Below are 15,773 nucleotides of genomic sequence, written 5' to 3'. Positions count from 1 at the left end.
TAAACACGCACACGCACACGCACACACGCACACACACACACTCACACACACTTCTCTTGTAGTAGTCTGGTTTTGCACTTCAGTTTTTTCAGCATATGTTCTTTCCTTTCTCATAATATAAAAAAGAATATAATTTAAATTATCAAGCAGTAAGCTAAACTGACTCACTCAACACAGAGAATTAAGATTGGGACTCTGATCATAGCAAACTTGTTATATGTTTGAGACATGAACTTTACGAAATTCTACTTGATAGCAGAGCAGAGTAAAGTCTGAGAGGTTAATGCTGACATCCATGTCAAACACAAGTGTGTTGTGACCAAACAGTCTCAGCCATAATTGGTCCAATGCATGGGTAACTGGAAATTCATCCCTGATCTGGCACCTATGTCTCTGATGGACAGAGGCAGTCAGTAAATCATCCCCTATGTAAATCAAATGTGTGGATTACATTTGGTTTGAATGACTAGGCTTATAAGGGCCTTGGTAGTCATTAGCCTAGTATACACCTTCTTCTTCTTTTGGCTGCTCCTGTTAAGGGTAGCCACAGCAGATCACCTGTTTCCATTTCCTCCTGTCCTCTGCATCTTGCTCTGTCACACCAACCACCTGCATGTCCTCTCTCACCACATCCATAAACCTTATCTTAGGCCTTCCTCTTTTCCTGTTACCTGGCAGCTTCATCCTTAGCATCTTTTTCCCAATATACTCTGCATCCCTTCTCAGCACATGTCCATACCAACTTAATCTTGCCTCTCTAGCTTTGTCTCCAAACCTTCCAACCTGAGCTGACCCTCTAATATACTAGTTCCTAATCCTGTCCACCCTCGTCACACCCAGTGCAAATCTTAACATCTTTAACTCTGCCACGTCCAGCTCTGACACCTGTCTTTTTGTCATTGCCACTGTCTCCAACCCATATAACATAGTTGGTCTCACTACCCTCTTGCAGACCTTCCCTTTCACTCTTACTGGTACTCGTTTGTCACAAATCACTGCTGACATTCTTCTCCACCCCTCTCCATCCTGCCTATACTCTCTTCTTCACCTCTCTTCCACACTCACCATTACTCTGAACTGAGTATTTAAACTCATCCACCTTCACCACCTCTACTCCCTGCATCCTCACCATTCCTCTATCTTCCCTCTCATTCAAACACATATATTCTGTCTTCGTCCTGCTGACCTTCATTCCTCTTCTCTCTAGAGCATATCTCCACCTCTCCAGGGTCTCCTCCACCTGTTCCCTACTCTTACTACAGATCACAATGTCATCAGCAAGCATCATAGTCTACAGGGACTCCTGTCTGAATACATCTGTCAACATGTCCATCACCATTGAAAAAAAAGAAAGGGCTCAGAGCTGATCCTTGAGGTAATTCCACCTCCACCTTAAATGCATCCGTCACTCTCACTGCAGACCTCACCGCTGTCACACTACCCTCGTACATATCCTGTACCACTCTTACGTAGTTCTCTGACACTCCCTAGTATATACCTATACACCTAAAATTCTTTGTAGTACATGGAACCTTACTGGTCCTGATGCATCATTAGTTATTGAGAAAAAGACATGCAAAGAACTTCTTGATTGGTTTTCCAAAATGGCTGCACATTGAGTAACAGCTTAACTCTAACTGTCCCAGTGTGAAAACAGAAACTCAACAGAGAAGGCTAGTTGACTTCTATGTTTATGCATAAACTTCAGTAACTGGCTAGTAAGTGCACTGTCTGGATGCCAGGAAAAAAAGAAATACAGAGCACCTGGAAAAAAATCAGCTACAAAACGTGAGGAAGAAACACTGACTGAGGAAAGTTCTGCAGCTGTTCAGTAAACAGAAATGCAACCTTCAGACATGACATCCAGTAACCTACAGGAAAATATAAGACAAATGCACACAGATCTGGTTAAGATAAATGAAACACTGATGGAGTAAATCAACACAAACAACAAAAGTTTGAAAAAATGGAGAAAAAGTCGTGCAAGAGTGTGAAATGTTTAATGGCTTTGAAAAGCCATCAAACCTTAGTGTTATTACACAAATGTGGCCAGCAACTAAGTGTACATCAGCCGGACTAACAGTTTTAAAAGCTGTTAAACTCTTTAGTCTGCTTTTGTGTAGCAGAATTGAATGTTTTTCAGCTTTTATAGCTGTATTTATTTCCTATCACTATTCTGTGGCAGAGGCACTAGAGTATAATACCTTTGAATAGTGCATATCATAGACAATTACGATTAGATATCAATCGTGACTGCATTATTATGTGTTCAAGACACGGCTGGAAGAAATTCTCCTCGAGAGCAAATCAGAGTTCATTGTAGTGCACGACAAATTATCTGCTGCATGTACTACTGATTATGCAAAAAAAGAAAGGAAAAAGTGCAAAGTGTTTACTGACTTTGAAAGCCAGCAAAGCCCTTTCAAATGAGCACTGTGGGAAGGACATCTATCATGTTTACAATTATTGGGTTGGATAAAATACCAAAAACGGGCATAGTTTTTAAATACTGCTCTAATTCACTTAAAAAATAGTAACAGCATGACACATTTTCCATGAATATGCATTATTGAAGAATAAGAATTTTGAAATTCTGTTTCTGGCATTCTCAGTTATTTACAAGAAGATTAAACCCATTTATTAGGGACAGAGCAAAATATCAGACAGTCAGGAACAGTCGCAAGGCATACAGCGGGCAAAACAAAGCTAGTTTTACTTCTGCCAATGTCATTTATAGGCTGGTACTATCGGTTGCTTAGTGCCTTCTACAGCACCTGATATTAACAGCACTCAGAAAGGTGCTTAGCAATTAAGTACCTTCCTAAGTGGTGTTAATAACGGATCGTTTGTTAGTGTAACATTTAACTAGTTTGTCTTTTTCCCCATATTGGAATAAAGTCATGGCACTCCATGCACTATATAACTTGTTATTCACCTATATGATGTCAGTGAGTTTTTGTTTTCCTGGTTTTGGAGTGTGATTGAAATGCTCCATGAATATTGTTTGAAAGTTAAGAGTTTTGCCAAGTTCAACCACACATTTGAGAATTAAGTCAGTCAGTCCTTGGAAGAATTTTCATTCTTTGTGTGTGTGTGTGTGTGTGTGTGTGTGTGTGTGTGTGTGTGTGTGTGTGTGTGTGTGTGTGTGTGTGTTCGAGTCTATAGTTATGATGATATCTAGTTCTATGCAGATTTACATGTACATATTTTAGCAGTCAGAAATCACATCTTGATAATTTTTATCATGATCAGCATACTTTTTTGCTTTCCGAGACTATAGACATGATACAGGTCTTAATATGAATCTACAGTTTTAGAGGGAAAGAGCAGGGTTCTAACTTATCAAATGAGTATATGTTGAGTAGTTGACTGTTTCCTAGTTTTGCAATGCTGTGACTAGGTAACCAATGTTTACCTTACCAACAGAGTTTGCCATAGCATTTTCTTAATAGAAAACAGTTTATGTAAATTATTTGCTAATGTAGACATTTTCTGATAGCTCAGTTGCATTTACGCTTTCTGTACTGTAAGGAGAAAGTTTTATTTTGGGGATGAAGTAACATTTATTCTATTATAAATGTTAAGTATAACATGCTATAATAATATCACCAGATGTCCCTGATTTTCAGGGGTTTTGCTTCTGATTCTCTCCTCTGGAGCGCGAAGAATATGGAGTACTCATTTTTCTGCCAAGATACTTTCTCATATTTTTCTTCTCCCTTTGTAATCACCTGCATATCTCTTCATTAGTTTATACTTCCAGGCCTGGTTATGCAATAAATTATCTTGTTTCTGTAATTGTGCTTAAACAGCAGACTGGCTTTCGATGCTCCAGAAGTAAGATCAAGGGACCTACAGTAGGCTATTAGTGAATTGTTTAACTATTGTTTTTGATTAATTCCTCAGGACTTGTGGATTGTAATACCTCTGCTTACATTTTATATGAACATTTTGCTTATTGCTACAATGGAATCATTAGTCTGTGTACAACTGCCTGGCTCTTACAAATCTTAGTCTTTAGATATGATGAATTATCAGTGTTATTAAGATGTAGTCCGTTATCGATCCTCACTGTGTCTAATATTACAGAAGTAGGTCAGATTTCGTCAGGGGCTGGAGCTATTGCATAGAAGGATGTGGTATGGAATAAAATGTTTTTTTTTTTATTTGTGGTCCCCTCAGACATTATTTTACCAGCCCAGCACACAGTGTCCATGCATGGTATACCAGCTACTCTCGCTGCCTGTAACTTACTCCAGTTTTGCTGGGGCTGGGCATGTGTCCTGTGGGCCCATCTCATCTATACTTCTATCCAGTGGAGGGGGTGTTATGTATGACTTACCCACTCCCCCACCGCCAATCTTTTTTATTACATCCAAGGGTACACCCCCCCCCCCTTTGGAGCTTATGTCTTTTTAGGAAGCTAACCAATAGGTGCAGTCTCACCTTGGATGGGAACACCAAGCCTTCCCTGCCACTCAGTCACCCAAGCCTCTTGGAGCGTAGTCAGAGCTTTATCCATCTATGTCACCAAGTAGCTGAAGTGAAGTACTTCTTTTATAAATTTAGATGTTCGGCTGCCATTAATGACAGGTAATTTTTACTCTGCTGACCACATGACTGTGTAAATCTATAGCCAAAACAGTCTAAGACTTTTTAGAGACTATACATCTTTGTAGGTACTGCTTTGTTATATAGTAAATTTGCCCAAATTCAATAACTTTCATGAATATTCATGTTGGATACCCTTTTACATGTTTTTGCTAACAGTGCACACCAATGAACAAGAAGAGTATAGAAGCCTAAAGATAAAATAAAGCTGAAATTCTGAGACAGTCCGACTCTAGGTACATACCAAGTATTATTTTAGGTACATACCAAGCATTGTTTTAGGTACATACCAAGTATTGTTTTAGGCGCATACCAAGTATTGTTTTAGGTACAAACCAAGTATCCTTCTAGAAGTAGTTGCAGTATATTTAATGAAACAAGTGGCAAGCAATAAATGTAGGTATTTCAGTACTTAGAATGTGCATTGTTTTTGTAAACAGGAGTATGAAAAGTGTTTTGCAGAGCAGAATATCAGTATGGAAGAAGGGAACTTTGCTGTGAACAGGTGCAATATATACGCTTTTAGTGTATTAGTGGCTGTAAGAGAAATCTGTCATTTTTTTCTTTTTCAGTTGAATTCTTATTCCATTCCTTCTGGCTCAGTGATATATGCACTGTGAACATATAACTAGAAATTTGTAAGAAAATATAGGCAGCACATTTTTAAACCCATTAATGGCATACAACAACTTCTCTGAACATAAGTGATTCACCACCCAATTATCTAGATACAGCATCATTTTGTCACACCGGGAGTTTTAATTTTGTTTCTAAGTAATATCACACGCAATCCTACAGGAAACAGTAGGAGATGTACACTAGTCATCATGCAAACTATAAGTACCCAATTTTTTTTGCAGTATTACCTACTTTTCAAGAACATTTGTCTAGATTCCCAATGCCTGCAGATTGAGAGGTATGTTCATGTGAGGTTTCTAATATTGCCCTCTGACGTTTGTTGGGAATAATGACTAGAACCATCAGGTAAGTCTTTACCACTTTCTGAATCTGTTATTTATGCTTTCAGCTTCTAAAACTATTTTAATATTTCCACAGCTGAGTGATATATGCAATATGAACATATAACTATATGCAAGAAATATCGACAGCACTTTTTTTTAAACCCACTAATAACATAGGACAACTTGCTTATGCTAGTAAGGTGACATTTTTTTTTTGCTTTCTGTAAATAGTGTCTCTTTCAAGTCGCAGTCTCTGCGTCTCTCAGTGTTAATACTTCATTCACATAATGTTCGACTGATTTAGCATATCCACCTCCTTTTTCTTTTACATTTACTGGGCATCTTAATAAATAGACAGCAGTAGCCTTTCCCTTTGCATACTGCATTACAGAATTGCAGACCATGTCTCAGTTCTTAGTAGAGGATTAGATCTGGAGTTATTGAATATAATGCCAAAGAGACTATGATACACAATTAATGTGAACAATTTACCAAAAAGGCAAATCAGATCAAGTGCATGTACCCAGACAATAGCTAAAGTTTACTTCTCATTTTGGCTACATCTGTCACTCTGCTGCCCTTCCAGTATCAGGTTTAGCAGTGAACCAAATCCTATGGAACCTCATCTACTTGTTAGATAGCTCAACCTAGTCTTTGTTTATTTATATATTTTTGAGGAATGTCTCTTACTTTTTAATTGACAAGATAACATGGACATCATCCTTTACTAACTACCTTAGTGCATTATGACTGTAGTACATTAATTTGTAAACTTAGAACTCTGACTAACCATTTCTAAAAGACTTCACCTGCTTCTGCATTTGTTGGAAGTGACACTTCATGTAGTAATTTTCTTTGGTACAGGTGATGTGCTATTCTTCAAAATTATGGTCCCATATGAGTGCATAAACGTGCTTGGGTATTCAAATAAAAGGAACATCTACAGTTTCATTCTTTATCCACTGAAAATAGAAAAGGGCACATATCTACTATTCCAGAGCATTTGGATAACCACAGAGCAGAGTTGGACTCCTCAACAAGCCCAGGGAATCAGCATGGCATTCAGCTAAAAGGGACAGTAGCTGATGCTATTTTCAGTTCTTTTTTAGCTGAGACACCAAGTGTACCTTTGAGTTCTCAGTTATTGGCTTGCAAGTGACTCTCCTAATGTCGCGCGCTACTGCCATGGGGCTTACCACTTCTGTCTAGCTTGGTAAAAAGCCGTCTAATGAAATCGTACTAGAGTGTCTGACCAGAGTCTACAATATGAGGATAATATGATTTGTCTTAGACCTCTCTCAGATGATAACGGCAAGCAAGGAGAGACAGACAACTCCACCCCATCAAAACCCTAACAGATGGGAAAGAGCATAAGTAAATGTAAAAGACAAAAACAAAAAGAGTCCATTTTGTCCCTCACTATTTAGAGACAGACTTTCCCCTAATAGTCCTTTTCCATCCCTCAACCCAGATTTGAAGGTCTAAAGGCATGGTGGAAAGCAGATAGGAGCCTACATTGCAGCAGTGCTCCTTTATTTGGACATCTACTGTTAGTTTGTATACTCCCACATCTGTACTGCCATCACTACAAGGATGGCTGCTGCACTATTATGCCTCACTCCTGGGAAGAGTACTAAAGCAGTAACTACACTGGGCTAGCCTGACTCCAGACTGGGAAAAAACTGTCCTGAACCTGGATTGTTTGCAGCTATATCAATGGTGTCCTAAGTATAAGACTCAGAGATACCTTGGACTGAGACTTTTATAAAGAAACTTAGCATGGTGGCTGCTGTCCTGGTAAACCTTATCTTTACATGTCTTTCCATTGTTTATCCATTCTGCTGATAACCATTAGCATAGCCAGGGTTTATGGAAGTGCACTCCAGTTTCAAAAATGCAGCCTCCCCATCCCACAAGTATAATCGTATTTCCCCAAAACTCCTTTTGAAACTTCTGAAATACCAAGCTTATGGGAAAGAAATCTGAAAAAAAGCAATTATGAATATTCCTTTAAAACAAATTGTAGCATGTCACCACTACATGAAATAGTAACGGACCTAAAGTGTTTTGGTCGAAATGTTAATATAAATAAAATTACCTGGCATAAAAGAGACAAAGAATAAATCAATCTGTCTGAAGTCATTGTGCCTTACCATTTAGTTCACCAGCTGCTTTTGCACATATTAAATTAAATATCCCCTCCCTCATTGGTATGTGGATTAGGATGGAGTTCTGACAAGCTACTAGCTTGATTCAAAGCCAGTGCTGATTTCATCATGATGGCGAGAATGGTTTTAAGACTTACTCCTTCCCTATGGAATACTGTATATGGTTCCTTGCACATTAGGATTATCACCTGGTATACAATGCATAAAGGTCATTTTTTACCATAAGGTTTAGGTTACAGGGACAGGGAATATGCCTAAGGGGGAATGAGCTAACTGCATGTCTTCAGTGCGTTAAACCAAGAAGGATTCCATACACTGGTAGGCCAGTAGGTTTTATGTGCATCTTCATGACTGTACAAAATCATACAAGATAACCTTCTGAGGAAGAGCTTAGCTAGATACAGAATACCACTGGGTTTTCTTATTGCCATATGCAAGATACACTTAGATTCATGTGAAGAAGAAAGAATGTTTTCCTTTTAGTCAGGTATGATTTCCTGATGCTTATTCTCCTGGATACCTGTAATATATAGAGCAACATTTAAGGGAAGTAGCTATTGAAGTAAGCTGAATTTATCCATGCCTCCAGCCAGAGGACCTTTAGGTCTGTGGGCAGTAGTGACCCATTTTGCTCAGTTAATTTCCCACATGATTTTTAGGTGTGAGGGCAGTAGTGACCATTTTGTTTAGTTAATTTCCTACATTATTTTTAGGTGTGAGGGCAGTAGTGACCCATTTTGCTCAGTTCATTTCCTACATTATTTTTGTATTGGAATTGCACTTTCTTGCTTATGTCAGCTATTTGAGAGAACAATGGTTGTCTCAGCCAAACATGGGGTATTTGAATAAGACTGGCTGTTTTTCACTTGGAATACTTTTGAGGAAGAGGAAAAGTGGGGATGCACAAAGGCTTTCTTTTTTCTAAGGGAATGAGACAGCATTCCCTGCCCAATCACTCTTGCATAGGAAGGTGAAACAATATTTTTTTCAGCTGGTAATCTCCCTGAGATGCAAGCAGGTCTAGTTTGAGGGTCTTCCTCTGTGCACTTGGCCCTTGATATTTTTCTTTCCACCGTTCACTCATGGAGGATGGAGGCAGACATGCTGATCTGGTCTTGCATGGTTTTCTGGCCTGATGGAATATATGTGATTATGGCCTTGTAGTTTAGCTGAGATGTCACTTTCCAGGCCATTATGACCAGACTGAATTGTGGGCAGGAGCATATGTCTCTCAGCGTATTTATGTGACCCATCATTGCAGTCTTGTCTGGTAGTATTTCACTTAACATATCCAGGTACAACAGAGTTCTGAATATCTCCTAGACATAATTCAAGGTTGTCACTTTTATTCACATCTGTGTCCTGTGCTCACATGGCCTCTGCAATGACCACCCAGAAAAGTCACCTTAGCAGTATGTGCACCACCAAACAAAGTCTGAAGCATTTGATGTCATGGTTTGGGTACTGTCTTTTGTCTTAAAGGGCATTCCAGTTTGGCTTGCACATGCTGAAACCACCACTGGAATTCTTTCTTTATCAAAGGAATCCAAGGTAATGAATATTTTCTGTAAAAGGGTGGATTTGTTGTTCCTAAGATTAGATTTTCACCATGTGATACCTGAACTATCACTAGATTTTCCCATATGGAGTTTGGCCCATCAAAACTGAGGTTGATATGCAGCCCAAAGAAAAGCTCTTGCTGTCAAGTACATTTTTGGGCCATGTAAGCAAAGGGTTGCCCCAAATAGCAAGGTTTCCCTTGGAAGGGAAGCCTGCTTGCATTTGTGTACACCACTACCTTTAGCAAAGTCTTCAACATTACTGGGATTAGAATGGATTTTGGTGGTTTCAGGAAGCTTCTCAGGCTGATAACGCAATGGGTGGCATACTAAAAGGCATGCATTTCCTCCAAGGTAAGTCAAGCTAAGCATTTGGTGAACATGTTGGCATAATGCAACGGACAAATTGGTGAGAAGTTAAAGAACCCTCGTCAGATGTGGAGGAAGTGTTAGTGGCCTTTTTGAACACTGATGTGACTTTTAGGCATCTCTCATATCTAGGGCCACCATTACAGCAAGTCAAACACAGAGGAAGGAGGGTTTGCAAGGCTACTACTTTGAGCTTTGTATTTTTTAAAGGTTTGTTCAATCTGGATAAATGAAGGAGTAGTCTGAAATCACAACTCTTGTTTTCTGGAAAGCATGGTCTAGGAAAATCCATTTACTTTTAAATGCATGATTTTCCCACTTTAAGGGCACTCTGAGTTATTTTACATATTCTCTATGTTACAGTTTCAATAGGAATTTCATTAGCCATATTTGTTTAAAGATACTTCCTATTTTTGTTAACTCTGTACATCTGACAATTAAGGACTTTAATGACCAGGCTAAAATAAACAGTGTAAATGTTTTGGAAAATAATCAGGAGCTCAGATCTCATTATCACTGAGGAAAATGTTGCACCCCAGAGCCATCTCAGAATGCTTGAGTGCATCTAAATATGCTGTAGATAAGTCTGCCACAGGCATTTTAAACAGGAATTTGGGTATACTTGTCTTCTTTGGTATGAAAGGCTAGCAGTCAGGTTTTGGGAATGTTCTATCTATCAAGTGCTTTTTCAAATGCTTAAAATGCTGGGGAAGTCATAATACACCTCAGTTTGACAAGGCCAAGACAGAATTCTTCCATTGGTATCTGGGGGGGGGGGGGGGGGGTCTTCACTCAAGCCACTATGGAAGCAGCAGCTTGGTCATCCGTTCACACTTTTGTCAAACATTACAATTTAGGAGCCATGTCAAGGGCCAGGGCTAGGTTTGCATTAGCCATCCTGTAGGGTTTTCTGTCACCTGCTCCTCTGTGAAGCCAACCACCCAACACTGGCTAGCTGTGGGAGTCACCTAGAGACAATACTGTAACAGTAAACTACACGGAGTATCTGATATTATGCAAAATACATTCTGCAGCCTCAACATTGATAAGGTGACATTTAACTTTTGCATGCTTAACAAGTCAGTTATACACAGCATTTGTACCCCAGTGGCAGTACATTAATCTGTAAACTAAACAGACTGACCTTGCTAAACCTATGGTCCAAACAAAGTCCTTCCCATTACGAATTCCCTGAGAGTGACAGTACTAGCCTGACCTGCCTTCAATGTAAACAGTATTATCTGTCATGTGTCAAGGCTTTAAAATGATTATTATGACCAGCATTTTTATAAATCAGTACTCTTTTTTGACATTTCAGCATTTAACAGACAGAAATATTTAAAAGCTACCTAATCAAATAATGAGGGATCTAGTTTCAATGGTAAACTGGAACTTACCTGGATGAAGTAGAAGACGGTGTGCCATGACTCACAGAAAGCATGCCGGTGTGGGATGGAACTTGCAGACTCGACCAGTTATCATGGGACGGAAGCATGGAAAGGCAGCTGGAGGAGTTATCAGTATATTCTGCTGCAGAGACAGAAAATATAAATGCCCACTAATATTTATAAACCATCTGTGTGACATATAATGATGCTCTGAGGACAGGTTACATATAAACCCCTGACATGCAGTTTAACAGTATCTAAATCAGTTCATGTAACTCTTAAAAAGCTTCTCTTTTTCAGTAGAGGATTCTCCACATACATTCCCTTTTTAGGGAGTTCTGCCAACAAAGCACATCAGCTGCCTTGTCAATTCCCCAGTTCTAACTGCCACTGAATGCAGGTAACCTGCCTGTACTAGTACTTCGTCTACTGACCTAATTACTGATTTGATTACTGCAAGTATCACAGCATAAATGATGAAATCAGGATCCATATGAAATGCAGTACATTTTGTCTGTTAGCAATATAAATTAGTCAATCAACAGCTTGCTTTATTTATTTATTTATTTATAAATTACTAAAATACATTTTGTAACTCTTGTGACCTTGTTATGATGACAGTCTCCATTTATGCCATTAAGTAAAACTGCCACAACTACGTACATTTTCAGTACAGAGTCAGTCAACATCTCATCTAGTGCCGTGCATTAATTGCCTGTTTTCTTTAGTTTCAAACTGTGTCTATGTTTTATGCATTGAATATTAGCTGCCATACTTAATAACAATGACATTATCCACGGTGTAGTTGGAAACCAACTTTTAAAAGTAGGAGTTTTCCTAATAGAAATGGTGTTGGTTAACATCAAACTGTTGCAGTACATTTATGCATAAAAATGTAATGAAACTCTAAAAATATTTTCTTGTGTTGGACATAAGAATGATTATTGATAATTTTAATCTTCAAAATAATTCTTACAGTATTGGTATGAGTGTTTCTAACTTTAAGAAATCAGGCCCATAATTTTAAAGTGAGATTTCTGAAAAAAAAGCATTAAATATAATCTTTATAGCTTTACAGAGAATGCATCCTCCAGGTTATTCTTTCCTTATTTTAGCCATATTATTCTGTTAATTTTTCTTTCTTTATATTAATAGGATCTTAAAAATATAATATATCGTTATTGCTTTGTTCATTTTGACACATCCTCATGTTGTCTTTAATACATTTTCTTATTAACTAGCGTACTACTGTTCTCTGCTTCCTAAAAGGTAGTTTATTGCAGATATTCTCCAAGTTTTTTCCACTATAATCTAAACAATGGACTCAGACATAATTTTGTTTTCATATCATTAATCTTTCTCATATTTTACTTTCCATGACTGTAAGAATTTGCTACATGAACTCCATTCATACCTCTCACCTGTCCTGATTTTTCACAGAATGTCCAGATATTTTGTTAGATTTTTGTTCTGTTTCTCATAAAACTTGGGGGTTTTATGGCAAATCATTGAAGACTGAAGTCACTAAATAATGACATATACGAATGTCATACTTCTTATCCTTCAGAAAATACATGCTAATGCAAAACCTGTTATTCTAGCAACTTTCTAAGTTTATAAAAGCAATATTTAAAATTTGTCCTTGATTTTGGGTCTTCGCCCCCATTATTTTGGGCTTTATTCAGATTTCTTGCACTTAGAAGTTGACAGGTATGACTCCATTTCAGGGGAGTGCACTACCCATCCAATTTTTTGTATTTGTTTCCTCTTGCTAAGACATTTTCTGAAATAATACCCAGTTTAATAATTATAACTTCCCAAAATGTGACACCCACACTTTTCTGCAGCCCACTTCTATTAGTCTGTGTATATCAAACCGTGTTGTATTTGGATACCAAATCCCAGTTTCATAGGTTCAAAGGTTTATAGTACTAGGCTAGCTGCTCCTGTGGGCCATTTTAAGTCTAGCTAATTTCCCTTTCTAAGCTGAGAATCAAACCCCTGTACCTTGTGTCCCAACCCTAGACCCTCAATCTTCTTATGGATATGTCTGCTTAGAAAAGTGTTACAAATGTCAATCACGATTCATTAACTTACTTGGAGAGCTATTCCTGTGGGTGTACAAGCTTGGATATGGAGCAGACCGATGATTCCTTAGTGATGAGAAGCGTTCACAGCCATGGGAAGATGAAAGTGTTAGGGCTGATCCAAACTGTGTGTGAGGATTACTACTAGGGCATAGACTGCCTGTACCAGGAATAAACCAGCCACCTACTAAAGAAACCAACACATAAAATTAACTCAGCCATGAGCTAAGTCATTCATTTTCTAGTAGCAAAAATTAACAGTAAGGATTGTATTTATGTCACCTTTTTAAAATAATATACCTGAAACATAAGTATCTTTTTTGTATTTTGAGTTTATATTTGATGCACCTTAAAAATTGCTATTAGTTTAAGCCAATTCATTTTCAAAAAGGCATGTCATCTGTCTGCACCATGGGGATCCACAGTTGGGAGCAGATTTGGCTTTCTACTAGGGCTGGTGGAGGGGAGTTGAAAGGAAGAAGTGGCTGATGGCCATCTCTCCTATACTGGGGAAAGAGGGTGTGGAGGAAATATTATGCTTTTTTGACCTATAGTAGAGACCTAGAGCCTTGTTGGTTATTTCAGAACAATGCAGATGTACTGTAATGACATCCTGACTTCCCTGCATTAGCTACACCCACATCTAGGGTAAATGATGGGCCACTACAGAAATGACAGGTCCCAGATTCATGCTCATTACTCTTCTTTGGATCCCTCACACTCTAGGCTTAACAGCAAGATAGTAGTGTGGTTGACTGGTGGGACCACCTACTGAAGGACTATATAGTGGGTACCCCATAAGAACAATTAGAGGATCCAGGAATGGGTGAGTAGAGAAGTCAGTGGGAACAGCATGGAGCAACCCAAGACTGGAGTGAAACTTTTTTAAAATGTTATCTCTTTTATTTATATCACAGGACTTGCAAACAAGTTAACTGCCAATTTTCTACCAATATTATGTGTTAACAGGTAGAGTGATATCATGCCTCACCTATGTTTTTCAGCTGGGGGAGTAAAAGAATAATGTTGCAGTACCAGAAAGGGACAATACTTGGTGTCCAATTACAGTTCTTTTTGCTCAAGGAAAACAAAATACACTTACTGGTTAATATCGAGTATGACTGTAGACAAGCGAGTAAAAAATTATGCTGGACATATGGACAAGCAAGCAAAAAATTATGCTACAGGGTACAAGCAGGTTCGCAGCTTGCAAATGTTGTGAAATAAATAACAGCTAGAAAGTAATCATAAGAGGTAAGGCATGAATGTTTCACTGTGGGGAAGTTAACCAAGCAGGAAAACAGAGTACCACAAGTGGCCTGGACCCAAACAGTTTAGGATGCGCTCCTCTGAAAATTTAGGTCACAAAACCAAAATTGCTGGGCTGAGTCCTAATGGAAAATTGGGGCCAGGAGTGATAAGTGGATGCAACATATGCATCTTAATGAATTTCAGTACAAAAAAAATGTTGACAAAATATGTGCCCTTCCCAATAATCCATCTGGCATTGGAGGTGAAATTAAAAAAAATCAGCACATGTTCCTCTCCTTTCTTTTTTCTTTCTAAAGGTCTCTGCATATAATAACAAAACATGTTTATATTCACATTCAAGGAAATAACAGCTATATCTTATAGACATAATACAAAATCAATGACCTCAACATTAACATAATTTTGCTTTTCACAGTTGATTACTAAGCAAGGGAACACAACTTTTAATCATGTCCCCAAAGGAGATCTAACATGACACGTACTGTAACACTGTATTAATATGTAGGCTCAATTTTAGACTAAATGATGTCCAGGGAAGAAGTCAGGGATGGGGCTCCTCTATTAGCCTTAGGTCAAAGTTCACTTATTCAGCTGGGAGTCTATGTCCTGCCAGGAAACCTGAAGCTCTGAGGGTCTATGTGTGCTGTGGTGCATTTCAGGACAGATATTTCAAGAAAATTATTTTTTAACTTTTTTTTTCACAAACCCGCATCTATTCAACGTGCATACAACACTACTGTATTGTTTCTGTTCAGACTGTATATAATTAAAAATGTTCTCAAAAATAATAATAAAAATATCATCACCATGTAATCTCCAGTCTCGATCAGAAACTCCAAAATGGAGTGTGAATCCTTGGAAATGATGGCTCACCACTGCCCCAAGTGGCCATGCCTGGCCATGCCACTATCTAACCAGGGCCAGTTAGATCATATTCAGAGCATTATTATTCTATTCCATGGAAATGGCATTAATTCAGCTAATGTTTATTTTTTTTAAAACAGTTTTATCATGTAGTCTAAAACTGGTCCTGGAGGCAATATTAGTGTTGGAAATGGAAACTAAAGCAAAATCAGCTTACACTGTGAATATCCAGACTGCTGGTTGTCACTCAGGTCTTCCATCATATCTTTGTGATCACTTCTACAATGAAAAGTATATGTACTATGTCAAATACTAAAATTAAAAAACAATACTGAGATGTCTGTGAAACTGCAATCTTTTACACAAACCAAAATTTGACAGCTTACCTTTCCTTGGCATCAAGAAATGCTTTTGCAAATGGATTATACTTAATTTTAAGTGCTGTTATCTGAAAACAGAGAAGGTATAGCTGTGAGATGAATTGCATAAAAAG

General features: G+C 38.2%; 1 protein-coding gene across 1 annotated transcript in view; it reads right to left on the bottom strand.

Annotated features, from left to right (window-relative positions):
* The window catches only part of TBXT (T-box transcription factor T), a 111,196-nt gene that overhangs the window by 47,082 nt on the left and 48,341 nt on the right, over positions 1 to 15,773 (bottom strand). The window contains exons 5-8 of the mRNA XM_044071538.1: positions 15,667 to 15,728; positions 15,498 to 15,559; positions 13,155 to 13,331; positions 11,067 to 11,199 (exon numbers count right to left, since the gene is read on the bottom strand). Coding sequence (XP_043927473.1) covers positions 11,067 to 11,199; positions 13,155 to 13,331; positions 15,498 to 15,559; positions 15,667 to 15,728 — 434 coding nt within the window. The remainder of the gene's footprint in view (positions 1 to 11,066; positions 11,200 to 13,154; positions 13,332 to 15,497; positions 15,560 to 15,666; positions 15,729 to 15,773) is intronic.

Source organism: Protopterus annectens, chromosome 1.part0 (genome assembly GCF_019279795.1).
Source record: "Protopterus annectens isolate FY-2018-M chromosome 1.part0, PAN1.0, whole genome shotgun sequence".
NCBI classification, from domain to species: Eukaryota; Metazoa; Chordata; order Ceratodontiformes; family Protopteridae; genus Protopterus; species Protopterus annectens.
Note: the sequence above shows the minus strand (reverse complement) of the source record. Positions and strands in the feature narration are given on the sequence as shown.